This window comes from Microtus pennsylvanicus, chromosome 11, assembly GCF_037038515.1.
Source record: "Microtus pennsylvanicus isolate mMicPen1 chromosome 11, mMicPen1.hap1, whole genome shotgun sequence".
In the NCBI taxonomy this organism is placed as follows: domain Eukaryota; kingdom Metazoa; phylum Chordata; class Mammalia; order Rodentia; family Cricetidae; genus Microtus; species Microtus pennsylvanicus.
Window position 1 is genome coordinate 61,091,595 of NC_134589.1, and position 19,883 is coordinate 61,111,477.

The 19,883-nt window shown below is 47.8% G+C and overlaps 1 protein-coding gene across 8 annotated transcripts in view; it reads left to right on the forward strand.

Moving 5' to 3' along the window:
- The window catches only part of Tom1l2 (target of myb1 like 2 membrane trafficking protein), a 121,314-nt gene that overhangs the window by 76,985 nt on the left and 24,446 nt on the right, over positions 1-19,883 (forward strand). For 5 of the 8 annotated variants that reach the window (XM_075992326.1, XM_075992330.1, XM_075992327.1 and 2 more), the window contains exons 4-7: positions 3,063-3,212; positions 10,064-10,198; positions 11,668-11,826; positions 14,451-14,567. In XM_075992326.1, coding sequence (XP_075848441.1) covers positions 3,063-3,212; positions 10,064-10,198; positions 11,668-11,826; positions 14,451-14,567 — 561 coding nt within the window. The remainder of the gene's footprint in view (positions 1-3,062; positions 3,213-10,063; positions 10,199-11,667; positions 11,827-14,450; positions 14,568-19,883) is intronic. The other 3 variants (XM_075992329.1, XM_075992331.1, XM_075992332.1) reach the window with 1 other exon arrangement.

A 19,883-nucleotide genomic window follows, 5' to 3' on the forward strand; every position in this document is an offset into this window, starting at 1 on the left:
GCCCCTAAGTGCACGACCTCCGCCTGGCTGGTGGGAAGCTTTTTAGAGTGATTACATTTCCTTGCCTCTTTCTACATTGCTTGGCAGCCATCATTTGGTCTTCCTGATGGCCGGGTCTTTTCTGCAAGCCCCTTGGAAGGCCTGTGGACATGCAGAGCTGTTGTCCTTGTTCCTAGGTCCCTGCCTGGCACACTGGCATGGTTTTATGTTTGCCATGATGGCTTCACTTGTTAGTTGCTGTCAGCCCTGTTCCTTCCTTGTGGCCCTTTCGCAGCTGCACATCTGTCCCTGCCTAGCTGCTAGTATTTATCTAGTGGAGTTAGAGATCCCAAGGCCCTCTCTGCTTGAGCCTTCACATGTGTGTTCCTAACATCTGCTTCTCATTGCTGGGAGGCCCCCTTTGCTTATTCCATGGGTTTTGGCTGTATCTCAGATAGTTGCCACTGTGTTTCATTCCCCAAAACCCACAAAGTCACGTTTGCCAAGAGCCTTTTTGGAAGGGTAGCCTGAAGTGGCCTTGACAGAGAGGAATTCCTGTGCCTCCTATATATAGAAGCTTTGGGCATTTTTGGAGGCTGGGACAGGATACCCTGACCTTAAGGTCTGCTGTATGGGAGAACTGAAGGAGAGATGAGTGTTCTGTCCATGGTCTCCCTGGAAACAGAACCAGAGCCCAGGGTTGACTTTGGCCTGCTCCTCTGTTTCTAGTTACTTTCACCCGGGCCAGCTTCCTGAGCCTCCCACTCTGCTGGTTCAGCAGCCCAGCAGGCCGACTCTGCTGGTCCTCACCTGCCCCTCGGGAAAGAGGGGCTCAGCAGCCCAGCAGGCCGACTGTGCTGGTCCTCACCTGTCCCTCGGGAAAGAAGGGCTCAGCAGCCCAGCAGGCCGACTGTGCTGGTCCTCACCTGTCCCTCGGGAAAGAAGGGCTCAGCAGCCCAGCAGCCATTGCCAGAGTCCAGAGAGTGAGTGGAGAATCCTAGAGAAGAAGGTCCCCTGCAACATGCCTGGGGACAGAAAGAACCCCTTTAGTTCCTCTTACTAGTCCCCTGGGTCCCTGAGAATGAGAACTTTCACCTCGTGGTCACCCAGAATCAGACACAATCAGAAATTAAGAAAGGGAAATTCCCTTTAGCTGAAAACAATTTGTGGTTGTGGGGCTGGAGAGACGGCTCAGCAGTTAAGAGTACTGACTGCTCTTAGGGAGGACCTGAATTTGGTCCCCAGCATCCTCACAGTGGCTCACAACCATCTGTAACTCCAACTTCAGAGAATCCAGTGTCTTCTTCTAGCCCCCACGAGCACTGCACACACTTGGTGCACAGACATGCATGCAGGCAAAACACCCACACACATGAGATAAAAATAAATAGGAGTGTGCAGAAGCCCCAAAGACTATGAGTTTAGAACAGTTCCTGGGTGCAGCAAGTAGAACATGGAGCCTGCAGAAGTACAGCAAGAAAAAGAAAGGGTAACTTGGAGGTGGCAGAGCTGCTAGGTCTCCTAGGTGAAGTTCCACAGTACTGAAGAGCTTCGACTCTGACATCTCAAAATGGCTTGATGCCTTCTTCCAGAGTTAGCTCAAGGAACAAGAGAAGGACAAATAATTCAGAACACAGTTCTTGTGCCTGAGGGCATCACAGCTGATGTGACTGCTTGGAAGAGAGCTCAAAGGAGGAGTGACTTGGTGTCCTCAGGTGGGTCAGGAGATCAGGGCTCCTAAGAAGGTGAATCGGAGTTCCTGTAACTTGGTGGTAGAGTGCTTGTCTAGATGCACAAGACCATGGGTTCAATCTCTTGCACTGCAAAAGAAGGAAAAGAGTTCCCATCCTGCCTCTGGGCCACTTCTTCCTTCCTAAGCCTCTTAGCTTTGAAAAATAAGGCAGCAAGGTGTACTTGAAAGGACCATCGTAGTTTTAAGAGTAGAACGAAATTACATAGAGTATGCAGGGATCTCACTGTACTTGGTATGTAGCTGGCACCAAGTCTATGTTGTTAATTGTGAACCTTTTTGTCTGCACATTTTCAAGGCAAAAGCCTATGGTAGGAACCACTTAGGGAGCTAATTCATGGTCACATGGGAACAATGAGGTGGTTAGAAGTATCCCCAGTTGCTGCCACTATCCCTATAGGAGGCATTCGTTAGTGTACTCTGGAGGAGGTACCTTGGGAAGGGTCAGGTGATCCTGTGGGCTGTTTTCGGGAGGGACCAAGTAAGAGACTTGTGTTTGATGTTGGAGAGGCTCTCCCAGTACTCCCAGTACTCTCCTGGGGACATGCAAGAAGCTATAGATGCAGCAGGTTACTTACCCTGTGCAGGATGCCAAAGTGATTGGCTGGCGTATGTCCTCCTTAATCTTCCCTGCAAGGAAGAGCTCATTGCTTCCACTTTCCTGCTGAGGACTCAGAGACTGAGTAAAACTTGTCCTGGACCATCAGGGAGGAAGTAGCAAAGCTAAGTCTAACTCCCACTGCCACCTGATCAGAACCTGTCAGCCTTTCAAAGCAGCTGACCTCCCCAGATATGAGAGGAGTGAACAGGGTTCTACCTGAAGAAGGATGGCAGCCGAGGCCCACATTGTCAAGGGTTGCAGTCCATTGTCATTGCTGATTTATTTGCAGAACAGGAGTTTGTTAGGGATGTGTGTTTGTTTCCTCACGTATACCAGGCAATTCGAGCTCTCCCATCAACTTCCCCTTATGACAGAACCTATATCTCGTTGGCTAAGATTTCACACCCAGGCCTAGAGAAAATAATTAAAATGTTAATTTTCAGGAACCTCTCAGTCATTTTGATACCATTAGAAGACCAATATCTTTCTCATGCAAAACCCATGTTTCAGTTACCGACTAATTGCCTGAGTACTGTGCAGGGTCTGGAGCTTTTAGTCATCAACTGTCGTTCTCAAGGAGCGGGGATCCGACTGAATTAGTGCAGAGATGTGTGAGGGTTGGCTTAGAGGGATGTAACAGGAAGCTGATCTGGGAGCATGACTGACGGGGGGAACTCAGCTACCCTTCCGCTTTCCCAGTGTGGTGACCTCCCCCAACCCCCACAACTTCAGGTGCTGGAGACTTGTGTGAAGAACTGTGGCCACCGCTTTCACCTCCTCGTAGCCAACCGAGACTTCATCGACAGCGTTCTGGTCAAAATTATCTCTCCCAAGAATAACCCTCCCACTATCGTCCAGGACAAAGTGCTTGCTCTAATTCAGGTGAGCTGGCTTCCCTCACCCGTTTTGTTGTGTGTAAGATGGGAACTGTGATCATGTTCATGTGTTCCCACTATTTTGGAGGGAAAGACACAGATTGGAGGTTTAAATATTTGTTACAAAATACTTTCTTTCCTTATCATCATCTTACTGGAAATCCTGAGCAATGCTCTCTTGATATTTGACAGATTCTCCAGGAAGTTTCTAAGTACTCAGCCTTCTGTTGCCCAGACAAGTGGGCACAGAGAGGGCTTCAACAAGCCTCTGGGGTCATGGGGTATAGTGGAGATAAGTAGAGTAGGTAGGGTCATGTTAGAGTCATGTACATGTTAGTCAGGTCACAGAGCATGAACCAGCTCGAGTAGAAATGACGTTAAGGGATGTTTCAATGAAGAAGTGACATTTTTGCTGGACCCTGAAAAGCGGGGAGGAGTTTGCTGGAAAGGCCAGAGCGAAGAAAGCATCTCAGGAAGGAGATATCTGCGCCAAGTCCCGGAAGCATTAGACAACAGTTATCTGTAGCACGAATTCTAATTGCTCTTAATAATAAAATCCTGGAGTCAGATATGGGGATTAATGCTGAGAGATCAGAGAAGCAGAGCAGCCAGCCACTAGAGTTCCTGCCTCTACCAATGCTAAGACCAAAGCGGCGATTCTGCCTCTACAAATCGTCAGACTACATCTGAGCTCTTGTCTCCTCCTGCCCAGCCTGTCTCCACCTCCCAAGTGCTGGGATTAAGGGTGTGAGCCACTACTGCCTGGTCTCTATGGCTAACTAGTGGCTAAGCTCTGCACTCTGATCTTCAGGCAAGCCTTATTTGTTAGATTTTAAACAAAAATATCATTATAGTTATCCATACTTGAGATATACCCAAATATTTGATATTATAGACTTCATACAAATCAGCCAAAGTCTAACATCTTACAACAAGAATGGTACCTTTCCCCTGGTTTCTGTAGAGCAGGCACTCAGGTGCAGTCTGATTGGGAAATTATAAATGTACCCTTTGAAGGCACTACTGGACTGAGTTCCATTTCCAAGATGGTGCCCTAACATAGCTGGTGGGAGGAAGCTTCGGTTCCTTGATGATATGACAAGAGACTTGTGTTTCTCAACACTTAGAAGTCACACAGCACCTTCTCTGTCGTGCTGTTTGTTTGAAAGGAGTCACCAGGTTAAGATGCAAGAATTGGGGAATTAATATGTGAGCATATTTTGAATATTGTGTGTTTGGAGAACAGGGTGTAGTTTAGAATATCCAGGGCTGTGCTTAAGGGAAACGGATAAGCAGGAAATGAGGCCAAAAGATGGATAAGGCTTGTGGGTTGTGTGTGCTGAGGGCCTTGGATTTGATCCTTAGAGGTAATGGGGGAGCCATTGAAAGTTTCTGTTCTGGGTCGTACACAGAACAAAGCACCCCACTGGCATGACATCTGGATTCATAAGTGCATCCAGTTTGGATGACTAATGCATGTCTGCAAGAGCCAAGAAGAGAGGGAGACCAAGTCAGAACAGGATATGACTCCAGCAGCGGCAGTGGCTCATAGCCTGGCTTGAAGGTCTGGCAGACAAGCAGAGTAGGCAGGGAATGGCCCGGGAGCTGTAGGGTCATTGTATATGTGACTGGAGTGGAGCTTGTTGCTCTGTCTAGAGAGTTTCCCCAGCTCCTAGAGCAGTTACTCCTCCTAGCTGTTCAGATGTGCCCCCAGAGACTCCTAGCACCCATCCTGAAACACACGTGTTGGCTGTCTTATTCACATCCCCTTGTGACCTTAAGTGCAGCTGTGCTGTCTTTTCTCTTCAACTCAGTTGAAGAGCCCTGGAATGCTGTGTCCCGAAGATCTAGACCAGATGATTGTCAGTATTGAATAATATTTTTTTAGATTAGTGGATAAATGTAGCTCACTGGGCTGAGAGAATAGGCAAGAATCTGGGTAACAGAGTCCTCTTTCATGCTTCCTTGATTCTGCACCCCACCTCCAGACCTGCAATCTACACCCCCTCCCTGTGCACCATTCTGCACCCCACCCCCAGACCTGTAGTCTACATCCCCTCCCTGTTCTCCATTCTGTACCCCCTAGACCTGTAGTCTACATCCCCTCCCTGTGCACCATTCTGCACCCCCAGACCTGCAATTCCAACATCGACTCCCACAACCTCTCCTGGGACTAGAGACTTCCAGGGAAATGAATGGTAGCTTTTCTTACAAAGGTGGGACACTGCAGCTAAAACTCTTTATTTGGGGTCTGGTCTCTACAAGGTCTACACTGTCTACAGAACTGGAAGGAGACATCTTCAGTGAGAGAGCTTGCTCACCCTGAGGCCTGGCCAGGCTCCAGGGTAAACACAGCTAGCTTGGTATGATCTGCTGAGGGCAGACAGAACCCTCTTCACTAGCTGGGTCCCACAGTTCTCTGACTAGAGATGCCTGTTTCTTCATGCCTGCCCTGACCTCATAGCTTTCCCATCAGCTCACTACTTCCCTAACTCTAGTTCCCCCAGGTCCTACTACACTGTTTCTAACCTTGGGCTGGTGCAGTAACTTCTGGGCATCTACCCCACCTATAAAATGAGAGCTTGGTTTCTGCCTTCCTGTTTTTGGACATGTAGCTCTGGGGTCCACCTGTCTCCCCAGCCCTGTTTCTACTGGCCAAGCGGCAGCAATGTACACTAGCCTAAGGTCCAATGGTGTGAGTGAGGTAGTTTGTTAACCTTCCTAAGGTGCATGGGTGCATTTATGTTTGGAGTTGCTGCCATAGGCCTCCAGTGTATATCTTTGGGAAGCATATGCATTTGTTTTTACTAGGTATGTATTGAGTGTGTGACACTGGCAGTTTCACTTCAATGCCATGAGAGAAGGTGCTGGGTCAGGAGGTGCCAACACTTCTAGCTGTTTCACAGCCTCACCAACATGCCACTTTCTGTCATTGCAACCTGTCTGCTGAGCTTGGGGAGGTGCTTTACCACGCCATCTTTAATCATCGTATTTGCATGTTGACAATATAGATGACCCGCAGTGTTCATGGGTCAGAAACTATATGGGAGAAAAGAGAGCTTCTTTACCAAGCATGCACAGATCTTCCTGTGCTGTCGCTCCTTAAGCTGTTCCTATAACACTGGTATTTTATTGGCAGTATGAATAAACCCCTAAATTAAATGTCTAGAGATTACTTAAAACATGCAAGAGTATATGCATATGCTGTGTACAGACACTGAGCTAGCTCATACAGGGACCAGCATATCCACAGACTTTGATATCCTGATGGATCCTGGAACCAATCCCTTGTCGATACTAGGAACAACTTTTAAAAAGTAAACAGAAAAACCAGGTGTGGTGGGAACAGAAAGCGTGTGCTTAGAGGCATGAACAGAAGAGGACAGAGCCTCCTTTTGCCCAGGGGTATCCCAGGACCCATGGTTCAAATCAGTGTTTATATGTCTTGCTATGAAAGTTGCTACTCAAAACCTTGGACAGAATGTAGTCATGTTATGTCTATAGTTAGACACACAAAGTTAAAGCACAAATTGACCTTTGTCTTCCCATGGGTCCCACCTTTGGGTCTTTCAGCCTTCAAATTCTGAAGCCACAGACAGGGAAAGGGAATTACATAGAGAGCTTGGCTTCTAGTGGAGTGGCCACTATGCCATTGACTAACCAGCACTGGGGACAGAGACCCTGAGAGAATGCCGGAACTACATCTCCCAGGAGCCTTCTTCCTGATAAGGCGGTCACATGGGAATCATCCTGCTTCTACCCTCTCCTCTATTGATCATGGGCCTCAGCTTAGGGGTTCAGAGTAACCAAGACCTCCCAAAACTAGCCTCAGCTCCCCAAGGAGGGTTTTTCGGTTCTGCCTGCAGCAGGGGCCCTACTTTATCATGGGCATGTTAGTCTTCTGACAGCCTCCGTGGCCCTCTTCCCTCTGTTCTCTGAAGTAGGAAAATAACGACGGTTAGTGGCTGTGAGAACTCAATTAAGTTTAGCCTGACAGCTATTGACTGACGGCCTTGTCTGTACAAGGGCAAGAGACCTGTGTGTGCCTTAAAAGATGTCTGACCTGGTCAGGGGGATGAGAGCAGTTATTCAGGCGTGTCCCCAGAAGGTTCTGGAACATGTCACAGCTATAATTTCTCCCATCTGCATGTCCTCACATATACCAGTTCCTTTAAAATGTGTCCCTTCTCCCTGTTGGTCCCTCTGTTGGCATCAGACTCTTACTCAAGGGAGGTGACTGTTGTGAGCGGATGCTTTGTTTTCAGCAGCCTGGCCCAGGCTGCCCAGGGGTCCTAGACAGGAGCTGGCATTGTGGCAGGTGGGAAGAGGGTTATTATTAACAAAGGCTTCTTGTCTGCAAATTAATGCCAACTCTGCTCTCCTAGCTACCCAGGAGAGTTTGACACGACAAAGCAGGACCTCCTAGAAGCCCAGGTCACCCTGGTCAGGGTATGACTGGACCTGGGGAGTGACAGAAGGGGTCAGGAAACCTTCCCATCTCTCTGCACACCACTCAGCATAGCAACTGCTCCTTCCAGAATGTGAGCTGTTCCTGTCCCCTGGTACTCCTATCAGGCATACGTTCACAGAGGACAGTCTTCTTACACAAAGAGAAGGACCCTCCTTGTTATGTCCAGGGCTGAGCTCTTGGCAGGAGGAGAACCTGATAGTCCCACATTGGGATGTGACTCTGTCCCCGAGAGCAGCCACAGCTCCTGAGTGTGTCTGAATCTGGGAGGAGTCCTGAGGAGTGTCTACCTAGAGAGAACAGCATGGTTTTTGTGATCTTTTTCTCATCCTCTCAAACTTGGATATGGGTTGGAGCAAGGGAACAGTAAGGAGGTCCCCAGAACCATTTGTTTCTCCATGAGAACAGAGGCAGAAAGTGGCACCAAGAAAAGTTACCAAGCCCTCCCAGTAGACAGTGAGGATAGTTTTTAGACCCCTTAAGTTTAGTTATGTATTTATTTCTGTTTTTATTTATTTATTTTGATTTTTCAAGAAAGGGTTTTTCTGTGTATTCTTGGGCATCCTGGAATTTGCTCTCTAGACCAGCTTGGTCTTGAACTCACAGATCTACCTGTTTCTGCCTCCAAATGCTGGGATTAAAGGTATACACCACCCCCACCCCCTGCCCAAGTTTTTAAAAATATTTATTTATTTACTTATTATGTATACAATATTCTGTCTGTGTGTATGTCTGCAGGCCAGAAGAAGGCACCAGACCTCATTACAGATAACCATGTGGTTGCTGGGAATTAAACTCAGGACCTTTGGAAAAGCAGGCAATGCCCTTAACCACTGAGCCATCTCTCCAGCACCCAAGTTATTTATTTTTATTATTTCTTATTATCAAGCTGGGCATAGAACCTGGGGCTGATGCATACTAGGCAAGTGCTGTCCCACTAGCCCCCAGACTCTCAAGTTTGATCCCTAAACTGAAAGTCTAGAATCACAAGACTCAGTTGGATTTTGAGTAGGGTGGAGCAAGAGCAGTTGGTGGAAATAGACTTCATGATGCTGGCGGAATAGGACAGACCAAGGCGATGAGGCTGCTTGGGTCTCCAGCTGGATCTTGCTGACAGCTTCTGTAGGTACCTTCAGATATGGAAGAAAGGATTGGCAGAGGTAGGCTGTCCTGGTGCCAGGGTGATGTAAAATCCCCGAGTGTGCATGTTAAATAACTGCATCAAGGAGAGACAGCCAGGCTGACGGTGTTGTTTGTAGTGCATGAGATGCGTTGTATATGATTAAGGAAGCTTTAAGGAAAATGGCCTTTTAACTTCTAGTGGCTCTGGTGGTTAGAGATAGAATTTCTGTGGCTGCCTCAGGATTAGTTGGAGCTTGTGGCTGTAGACCATTAGATGCAGTGACGGTGACATACTCTAAAAGGTCGCATCTCCTCCATTGGGTACAGACGTGTAGTAAAGGGGTGGCACTGGGGACCCTGTTTCTGAAGAGCCTGTTGGATAATTTCTGGATTTGATTCTTCAATAACTTCCAGAAAACAGATTTTATTTTGTAATTATTAAGAAGTTGATGTGTCACCAGAAATGGCAACCTATTCACAATTCTGTTGTTCCTTTTCCAGTCGAGAGAATCTGCTGGTGGTACTTCCCATTCCATTTCTGTGTGTGGGCAGATGTGTGTTGGAACTGTCAGCTCCACAACTTAATAGAAAAGCATCAGGTTGATACAGGACTCCTGGGAGGTGGGGTGAGCCCCAGCCACTGGCCATGGCCTGGCTCCCCATGGACTCTTGTGCCCCTAGCCTGAAATCATCTCGCCTGTTAGTGACAGGACTGGGCCACTGACTGATCTGCTGAGGAAAACTGGATTCAGCCTTGATTTCTCATCATGCATCAGTTTCTCCTTTTCTATCTGTTCAGTTTGCCTATGGCTTCTACGTGTGTGTGTGTGTGTGTGTGTGTGTGTGTGTGTGTGTGTGTGTGTGTGCATGCACACATCCAACTGTGAGGCATTGAAAACTAAGTCTTCCACGTCCCTCAGTTCAACAGCTCTGGGAATTGATTCCCTTGAGACGAGACAAATGCTTGCATCACAGAGTATGCAAGGTACTTAGGTGTTATTTCTCTCCCACTTCTCTAAGAAGGGACATGCTGAATTAAGTTTTATGAGTTTGTTCACATTCAACAGCATCACTGAAAGCCAGGGCTTCAACAGCTGTATCACAGCAATGATTGTAGGAGAGGCACAGAATAGGATTTGCCAGTGTGCCTTGCGTGGGCATGTAGGGCAGCACCAGCCCCAGAGAGGGTTGGGCTGACTTTTTGGCCCCTTGCCACCCCATGGAAAGTCCACTTCCACTTCTTGACAGGCCTTCCTCTCTCCTCTCAGGCGTGGGCAGATGCCTTTAGGAGCAGTCCTGACCTCACTGGCGTTGTGCACATATATGAAGAACTGAAGAGGAAGGGAGTTGAATTTCCCATGGCAGACTTGGACGCTCTGTCTCCTATCCACACACCCCAGCGGGTAAGCTTCCAGCTAGTGTTTTCTAGAAAGGCTGCCTGCAGAACAGCCAAGCATTGTACCAGCCTTTTGCTGATGCCTTTGCATTATTCAGCTTGTCATGTGTTCTTAAAGCTCCAGGGCATTTCTTTTTCATAACAAGGATGATGCAGATGGAGACAGCTGGGTGACTGGTGATTAAGTGGCAGCAGTATCTCTCCCAGTTTCACACCAACAGTGGAGGGATATGATCGAAGGCTCAGTTCAGTGGTTTTCATGGAAATGGCTGCTTTGGCTGAGCCATCCTGTAAGGGTCATTAGCACCTGCTTTACAGATGACTGCAGAACATGCGCGAGAATCTGTCCTCATTTCCTGTGTACGGAGGGTTGATGTTTACTCAGCAGAGGCAAAGAGCAGCTCACAGTATACAGTATAGTCTATATATCAGGTAGATAACTTATTTGCTTTTAATATGATGTTGGAGATAGAGCCAGGACCTCATGCATGCTAAGAACACATTCTATTACTAAGCCACATTTCAGCCCCGTCAGAAGGATTTAAACTGTATTTTGATCTATGGATATTCAGCATCAGTCCAGGCATTCTTGAATTCTGTCAGCTTTGGGACACAAAACCCAGAAGAGGCCTGTGTTAAAGCATCGTGAAGAACCAGCCTCTTTCAGTGCTGACAGTGGCCCTGTGTCTCAGATTAGATGAACACTGGCAGTGGCAGTCAGTTAGCTCCTGTACTGGCTATGTAGCAGCGCCCAGTCCAGGGGGCAGAGGCAGGATAGCCCAGTCTGAAGAGGTACCAGCGACAGCTCACATGGCCTTACTGCTCTCCATCTGCCTGTCTCTCACATGGGACCTTACGGATGGCAGTGTGCCTTACACATTTGTGTGAACACATGTGCTAATGCTGGTGAGGATATCTGAGATACTAAGTGCGTACAAGGCATGAAGAATCACATTTTCCAAAGCATTATTCTTGTTATGATCCCTCTTAACTGATTACTATGCTTTGTAGTAGAAATATAACCCATTTTATTCTTCCGTTATTGGCACAGAAGGAAGCGTTATTGTACAAGAACATTCAGTAAATTGCATGGTTGCTAATTATATTAGTCTTCTTGTAAAGGCCACACAATATAGTCTGTGGTATCAAATAAGGATTCTTGATTAGCAGAACTTAGTAAGGACTCTGATCTAGAGACAGCCTTAATGACAACCAGTGACTGGAATGCCCCCATAGTGCTTTCTATGGGGCCTTTTGGGTTGCATTGTTTGCCTGCAGCATATTCTTTGGGGAGTGAACAGGAAGAAGAGGGAGGGAGGGAAAGAAAGAGACAATGATGCCTCTTTCTGTCCTGGTGGAGAGACATACTGAGGGTCTGTGGATTCTAACTGAAAGTACCACCTGTTTGGGGGCAGTATCAGGCTAAGCCACTTAGACACCCATGTGAACCAACAAATGCTGTTATTGTCATGCCAGAGTGTCCCAGAAATGGATCCAGCTGCCACTGTGCCCAGGTCCCAGTCGCAGCCCCGGACAAGTGCCGGCACCTACCCCTCACCTTCTCCAGCCTCCTACTCTACGCTTCAGGCTCCAGCCCTGAGTGTGACTGGCCCCATCACAGCCAATTCCGAACAGGTATTTGTGTGCTTTCAGGCCATAACCAAGCCAGCCAACTGCCCCTTCATACCTTTCCAGGGAACAGACGTCTCCCTGGACTTCCAGGTACTGTGCTAGGTGTGGGGACACAAAGCTGAAAGGGCCTAGTCCCGGGCATTGCAGTAGTGCGTGGTCTTGCTGTGAGAGGAAGCAAAGCTGAGCATCCTGTGAGCCAGGATTGAGCACGGCATAGAAGGCAGCTGGGACCTATGCCACTGAGGACTCTGGAGTAGGCCTGGGATTTTTCATCGACATAGACAGCACAGAGGTGTGGCATACCAGGGAACACTCAGTGGCCCGTCTGCAGGGCAGGTTAATGTGTAGGCTGGGCAGGAAGGAGTGACAGAAAGCAAGGTCCAGAGAAAAGGCGCACAGCTGAGCTGAGAATAGGCATTCAGCACTTGGGGAAGTGAGCACAGATCCATGAGATGTGCCAGCCCTCACAGTTCATACTTAATGAGGTGCCCTGAAGGCAGCAGCTAGAGCAGGGAAGCTGTCCAGGTGCCTCTTCCTAACTCCGTCTAGACATTGCCCCATCTGAGGGCCACTTCCTGATAAGCAAGTGTAAATTTCCTAAACCTTATTTTTAGAGAAATTATGGAGACTATTTTTAGTTGAATTCATAGAATTTCTATTAGTTAAAATTTTAGAATAGGGGAAAATATTCCTCAGTATTTGTAGTTCCTGTTTATTTCAGTGCCATTGCTGCAGAACCTTGTTAAAACAGGGGTTCAGGCAATTGTTTATAGTGACAGTAGTGTGCTAGGGAAAGCATGTGGTGCAAGCAGATTGCAAGCAAGAAGTCCCACAGGCCAGGGTGTGAGCCACATTCTGCTGTTCCATGTAAGGCCTCAGTAGAATAGCTAAATTCAGTAGGCCACAGAAGATAGATGGTCCAATGTGGCCACCAAATCCTGGAGCCTGCTCTAATCCCACTGCTGAAATGTGGAGTCAGTGCTCTCAGTGGGACTTGGGTCACTGAATGCCCCCCCCCCTCTACATCCCCAGGGCCAGAGCCTTGTAAAGGGGACCTGTGGGTAGAAAGTCTTGGCTCTCGGCCCTTCTTCCCTGGGCAGAGCTCTAGATTTTCCCTGAGAGGAAGCAAAAAGTATCAAGCTGGATGGCAGATAAGCCCTTGCATTGGCTTACTGCAGTGTGATAGGTGTCAAGAAGGGCCCTTCGACAGCTGAATAGCCAAGAGGAGGTCCTGAGTGGTAAGAAGTATAGGAACCCTGAGAACTGTGGCTCCTGCCTCAAGAGGAAAATGGAAGCTAGAGCATGTAGGCATTGTCCAGCCTGGCCTGCTTCAGTGGTAGAAACTCCTTAATAAAGATGTTGAAGAGACCCTGGGGCCACCCCTTCCCCCTCAACCAAGTGAGGCAGAGGCTGGCAAGAGCCTTTTGGAGCCCAAACCATCTCCCAGGTGACTGTAAAGGTGGGTTTCTTTCCAGTTCCTTCCCTGAAGAACTAAGAGTCTGCTGAGAGAGTCCTGCAGCACAGGAGAGGCTGTGAGAGACTGGTAGTGGATGTGTGTATTCAGGCAAGCCAGGTAAAGTTGAAGGCCTTTCTATCAGAGGGAGGTATGGGTCTAGAATAGGCCTCCTGCAGGAAAAGTACCTACTCTGTCCAGCTCTGGGACTCCACAGGAACAGGCCATGCCTGTGGCCAGCTGCATGCATTGAACCAGGTGTACCAGGCACAAGTTAGGTCTCACAGCAGCCTGTGTGGAGTTACCACCCCCTTCCCATGGTTGAGGGGATAGGCTGGGAAAGGGCTGGTCCATCTCTGGACATTGGTACTGCTGTAGTATCCTTTCCTCACTGCATCTTCTAGGGCTCTGAACATATCTCAAGGCAGCTTGTAACTTTGTCAAATGTTCATTGGTCTCCTGCCAGAAAATGATGGCATTTCTATACAACTTTTACAAGCCTCACTGTGGACAGAAAGGTCCCTGTGGCTTCCACTAATGTCTTGAAAGAATAAGAGCTCCCTGGAGATAACTAAAAGCTCAGGACTGGGCAAAGGGAGTCAATATACAGCATGTGCCAACTGCAGAAGAGAAGGGTCAGGCTTTGTGGATGCTGATGACTGGGCAGGGTGGGGAGCTTTTAAGAGTCTGCTCCTCCTCCTCACCTTATCAGAAGAATGCTGTGAGCACTGGCCAGCCTCCCTTCGGGTGTGACGCTGACAGAGACAGTCTGTGAGCATGAGGGTCACGTGGAATAGGGGCTCCACCCTAAAGGGACCTTGGAGCACCTGCACTACCTACCATACAGTGATTTCAAAGAGAAGAAATAGAAACCTAGTTAGGTTAAAGTACTCAGCTCCCCTCTGCGCCGGTGTTATTCACTGCACATTGTTCTTCATGTGTGGCCATGGACAGGGAGGTACCAACCACAGACTATTAGTGACCAGAGCACTAGTGACCTGGCTCTCATGCAGCTCTCACCATACTGCCAGCCCTCGATACGAGGAGCAAGGGAGATGAGAAGGCCACTCCTGTGGTGCGTGTTGATGTTGATCCCAGGGATGTCTCAGGCCGTGGACTGGATGGTTCTGACCCTCTGACTGACTGGCCTTCCTGTCTTTTCCTTGATCTACAGATTGCTAGGCTGCGCAGTGAGCTGGACATTGTTCGGGGAAATACAAAAGTCATGTCTGAGATGTTAACAGAAATGGTCCCTGGGCAGGAGGATTCTTCTGATCTGGAACTGCTCCAGGTAAAGATATCTTTAGCTTAGAAGCGTGGGCTGAGTACCTGGCTGGGCCCTGGCAGTGCCACTACTGTGCACTGTGATAGGACCATACTTGGGCACACAACCATGTTGACAAGTCTGGTGGCCCTGTGGTGGAGACGGTTTAAGTCTGTGTTGGCTCATGTTCTGCCTTACTTCTGAGAGATGAGACAGTGTTGCTCTCTGTATTTTAAATTTTTACTTTAATAACTTTTTCCTGACTATAAAGTACCAGTGCCTATCAAAACAAAAAAATAAATTTCCATAGCTTTTAGCCATCTGCAATAATCCAGTTACATTTTGATGTATTTTCAGTTAGACTCTTTGTTGTATTCATTTATTTTTACATTGAGTTGGAGTCATGCTGTGTATACAGTCTTGTGTGTGGCTTTGCTCCCTTGTTATCATGTCATAAACATCCTGGAATAAGAGTCCTTGGGCCTCGATGGCATGGAGAAAGCCTGTTGGCTCTCAACCTAAATAGGAGATTCTAAGATAAATTCAGAACTGCTGTTCTCTGCCTCACAGCTGAGACCACTCAGGCTGGGTGTGAACACTGTGGTTCCCAAGAAGCGACTCCCCCACCCCCCTGCCTCTACTCTGGGCACTGTAGTTGGTGATGCTGGAGATGGAGCACAGGGCCTGCATATTAGGCAAGTCACTCCCCGGCTGAGCCACACCTTTGACAATGGCAGGAGCGAGCCAGGCTGCAGTCTGACCCTTTAGTTAGTTGAGTGCCTGTGAGGCTCAGAGCCCGTGGCAGAGCTCTACCGCATTAGCCTGCAATGGCTGCCGTATAGAAAGTGGCGGTGCCACTGCACTTCAGGGTAGAGAAAGGGTCCTGTGGACTACAAGTACCAGCTCCTCTTCCAAGAGGAAGATGAATGCATGAAAGATCAGGAGTCGTACTGGCTTGATGGCCTGGCCTGAGTGCCTCGTGGTACACCTGCTACTACCGTTGCTATTTCTGTCTGGAGAAATATGCACACACGGCCACCTGGGAAACTAGGCCCTGATGGTCCTGCACTTTGGTGATATGATGCCTAGTAGTTCTGTTACTTAGAGTTCCCACTACCCACTCCAAGTCCTTCGTGCCTATGGGACAAGCCTGGGTAGAGGCCTTCTCCTGGTCCCACACCCAGGTCAGTCTGAGGGTGATAGACAATAGAAGACATGGGGCCTGCTCTAGGGACCTCCCAACTAAGTACAGGAGACAGGCAAGGAAACTGCTCACTTCTAAGAGACCTGGACATCAGGCTGCTCTTGAAGCTGAGATGAATTCCTTTGGCCTGGCCTAGTGTGGAGCACTGAGCACCTCACTCTGGTTCCCAGACTTCTTCCTGACACCCGCAGCAAACCAGGTTCCTGGTCATCAGGTGGTAGCTAAATATTATACTCCATGGGTCTGCCTCCCTCTGATAGACCACAATGGCCTCTCCCCTAGCCTGCAGGAGGGCTGTGCTGGGTATCCCATGGGGCACAAGAGTTCTGAGGCCAATCCAGGATGATGTGGTAGTACTGTGCTGTGCCAGTGTTGGAGGTTCTTCTGCCGGGTGGGGGCTGTTGCTCTGGACAGAACTGATCTCCTGACGGTAGGCAGTGGGTTGAGCAATACCAAGATGGTCCCAGACAGCAGAAATTGTGTGATTTTGTGTGCGTGCATGCATGTGTGTGTGTGTGTGTGTGTGTGTGTGTGTGTGTGGTTGTAGGGTATTTTGTTTGTTTGTTTAAACAAGCCCATCAGCCAAGAATAACAGAACCTAGTCTCCTGGCATCAGCTCAGTTTTCAAAAATAGGTTGCTTCCAATGACATTTTCCTTCATTTTGTTTTGTTCCAACTTAGAGCCTACTGGTCCCCACTGCTGTCATATAAATCAAACAGAAAAAGACCGTGTCTGGGTGCCTGCGGGAGGCTGTCATTCCAGTGTAGAAGAGGCAGGAACGGGTAGCTGTGTGAACAGACTCACTTTTCCTGGCTGGAGGCCACTACCTTATGTCCCCTTTCTTCTGCCCCAGCAATCAGCAGCCAGCAGCCAGTGGCTCCCACAGAATAGTGAGCCTTCCATATGGGAAAATGCCACTGTCCTCTTGGAACATGGAGGGGTCAGAATCTGTCCCCAAGACTTGTAGGGAAAGATGGAAGACAGCCAGAATGCTCAGGGCAGAAGTAGACCAGCGCTCAGAATGCTGCCAGGGCCCTGGAAATAAGCACATTTGTCACCAGCCCAGATGTTCCCACCAACAGATACAAGCTGCTCTTGACATGAGTGTAAGGATGACAAAGGTGCAGAGAGTGGGAGAAGAGGGACTTGAAGGTCTGGCTCCAGATGCACCTGTGGCTAACTGTACTTATGGGAAGGCTGCATTCCGGTTTTTTCCTGCTTATGGCCAAGCTCTTCCGGGCATTCCTCCCACAACCATGAGAGCAATAGGGAAACCTGTGAACTGCTTGCCTGAGGATTCCTGAGAAAGTGACTGTCTTTGAGGAAAGGTCAAGACCAGTAACACTTAATGCCATTAGATTTGTTGGAGGCCCCAAAGAGGTAAGATGCTGGGAAGGGGACTCTCAGCATCTCTCAGGGTGGGTGTTAGATCCTCCATTTTCTGAGTTGAGCAACATCTTCCAGACAGCCAGTCCAACTCAATACCTATGCCCAGATTTCCTCTCCAGAGTCTTGGATCACTTTTCTTCACATCTAGTGACAAGCTGTTCTGGCTGTCATTAAAAGCCCTGTTTGTTTCAAACAGGCATCTAGATTAGCCTCTGAGAACAGCAGGGTAGAGCACACAACTTACAAATGACTGCACGCACGTCCGGGGGACTCCAGGTAAAGCACAGCTCCTTCCTATGCCTGATTTGCCTTCCTCGATGCCTGGAGTGCTTGCTTACCCTGTGAAAGTGATTGTCACAGAGCATGTCCTTTATAAATCATAGCTTCTGTAACCATTGCTGAAAAGCCTTCTGCACATTGAACTCATTTGTTTCCTGTAGCTTTAATTTGGTCTGTGTTAGACAAAAGCACAGAGAAAATTCCTTTCCCACATGGATAGAGCCTTAAGTATCCAAGGATTGCTGTAAAGCCTACAGACTATCTGAGGTCCATGTTGTTGACACCCCACTTGTATAGAAACAGGCAGTCTATCCCAAGAGTCATGTGTCCCCCATTGTCATCTTGCACCTTCTTTTTGTTCTTTGTTTTGGGACGGTCTTAGCATGTGACCCTGGCTGGCCTGGAATGCTCTATGTAGATTAGGCTGGCCTCAAACTCACAGACATGCCTGATTCTGCCCCCCAAGTATTAGTACTAAAGGTAGGTGCCACCACTGGCATGCTGTGCCATTTCATCCCACACATGGTTGAACAACGTTGCAAAACTATCATTGTCCTTTCTAAAGTATGAGCCCTTAGCTGAAACTAAGTACATTTTATTGGGATCTAATTGAGCCCTTGAAGTTATCTTCAATTAATAATAACTTATGCAGGGATAGTTATTTTATAGGTCTTTATCAAATGAAAAGAGAACTCCTCTGTGCTGTTTGTTTAAGTAGCTTAAACTTGCGTTTTGCATCTTTTTGCATATCTTTTCAAAAAAGGGGAAAAAATGGCCAAGGTATTATTTTTCTCTGGAACAGTCTAGCATATTCCAAATGTCTAGCTTCATGTCTGCCCTCTCTCATCAGCACACCTTCCCTCCCTCCCTTCTCCTTCACTGCTGCAACAGCACCAACCTTCAAGACTGGATTCTCTGCTCCTTTGACTTGAAAAGGGTTTAGAGGATAAAAGGATTGTTTTGTGAGGTAGGGATGAACTGTCTCTTGAAGGGAGATAACGGCATCAGGGTTAACGAGGCAGCGAAGAGGATTTTTGATACAGTGTTCTGACTGACGGCAGGCGTTTGCAGAAGTGACTGGTTGCTGAGAATCAGAGATAGGAAGATGCCAAAGCAGAAGTCTTTGGCATTGAAGGAATTTCTGGCCCAGAGTCTGCAGAGTGGAAAGGGGGGTGGGCTGCGAAGGTTGCTGGCTTAAGGGCCCCTGGCCCAGAGGAGAATCAGTCATTCCTCTGCATGGTTTGGAATGGAGGGGGACTGAGCCTGCTGTGGTGGCTGCGAATGACTCCAGGGAGCCCCAAGGTTCTGGTCCATCTCTCCTTTTTTTTTTCTTTTTAAAAATGATTAACTTTTTATTTTTAATTATGTGTCTGTGTGAGGGTATGTGCATGTGAGTTCAGGGGCCCACAGTGACCAGGAGAGGACATCATATCTCCTGGAGTTGGGAATTATGTGGTTATGAACTATCCTTTGTGTGTGCTAGGAACTGAACTCAGGTCCCCTGCAAGAGCAGTACCATCTTTCTAACCCAACCCTCCCTAAAGATTATTTATTTTATTTTATGTGTGTAAGTGTTTTACCTGCATGTCTGTCTGTGTCTTATGTGTGTGCCTGGTCTCAGAAGAGTGGGTGTTCCAGTGCCTTGGAGCTGAAGTTACAGGCAGTTGTGAGCCATAAATAAATGCACATTGTACTTTAGAATTAGACAGATGTGTCACTGATTAATAACACATGAATTTTAGATTATTAGTGTATTCTTTGAAATGGATTCATTTTACATATATGGGATTTCATCTCTCTCTCTCTCTCTCTTTTTTTTTTTTTACCCTTTTTTGAGATAGTGATTTGAAAGTTGAAGTCAGGAGATATGCAGAGACCCCAAGTCAGAAGGCTGGGGAGGCCAGGGGATCCTGTCTCTAGGCAGAGTGCTTATGACAGCCCTGGAGGCATCTTCCACAATGGTGCCTGTGAGACTCTGAAAAGAGAGACCCCTCTTTGCTACCACCTAGAGAGGTCAGAGAAGTGCTTCTGGTGCTGGTGTCTGTGAGCCCTGTCTGTGCCTTTGGTCTTGTTCTTCAGAAGTCCTCTAGCACTTTCCTAATGGCTTTGAAAATAATAGAATCCTGCCTCTAAACTGAGCTCTGTAGAGTCTGGAATGCTGTGTGCTTACTATAGAGGAGGGTCTCCCAGAGTGTCTGAAAACATCCCTAGTAGGTGGGGAGATAAATAATGAGAGTTATAAGGCAAAGCAGACACTGTAGAATATACATGGCGGTACTTTAATTATACACATGTGCACGCGCACACACACACACACACATATATGTATTTTTTAAATAGATTTATTTTATCTGTGTGAGTGTTTTTTCCTGCATGCATATACTATTTGAATGCCAAATGATTGTGAGCTGCCACATGAGTTCTGAGAACTGAACCCAGGTCCTCTATAAGAACAGCAAGTGCTCTTCAC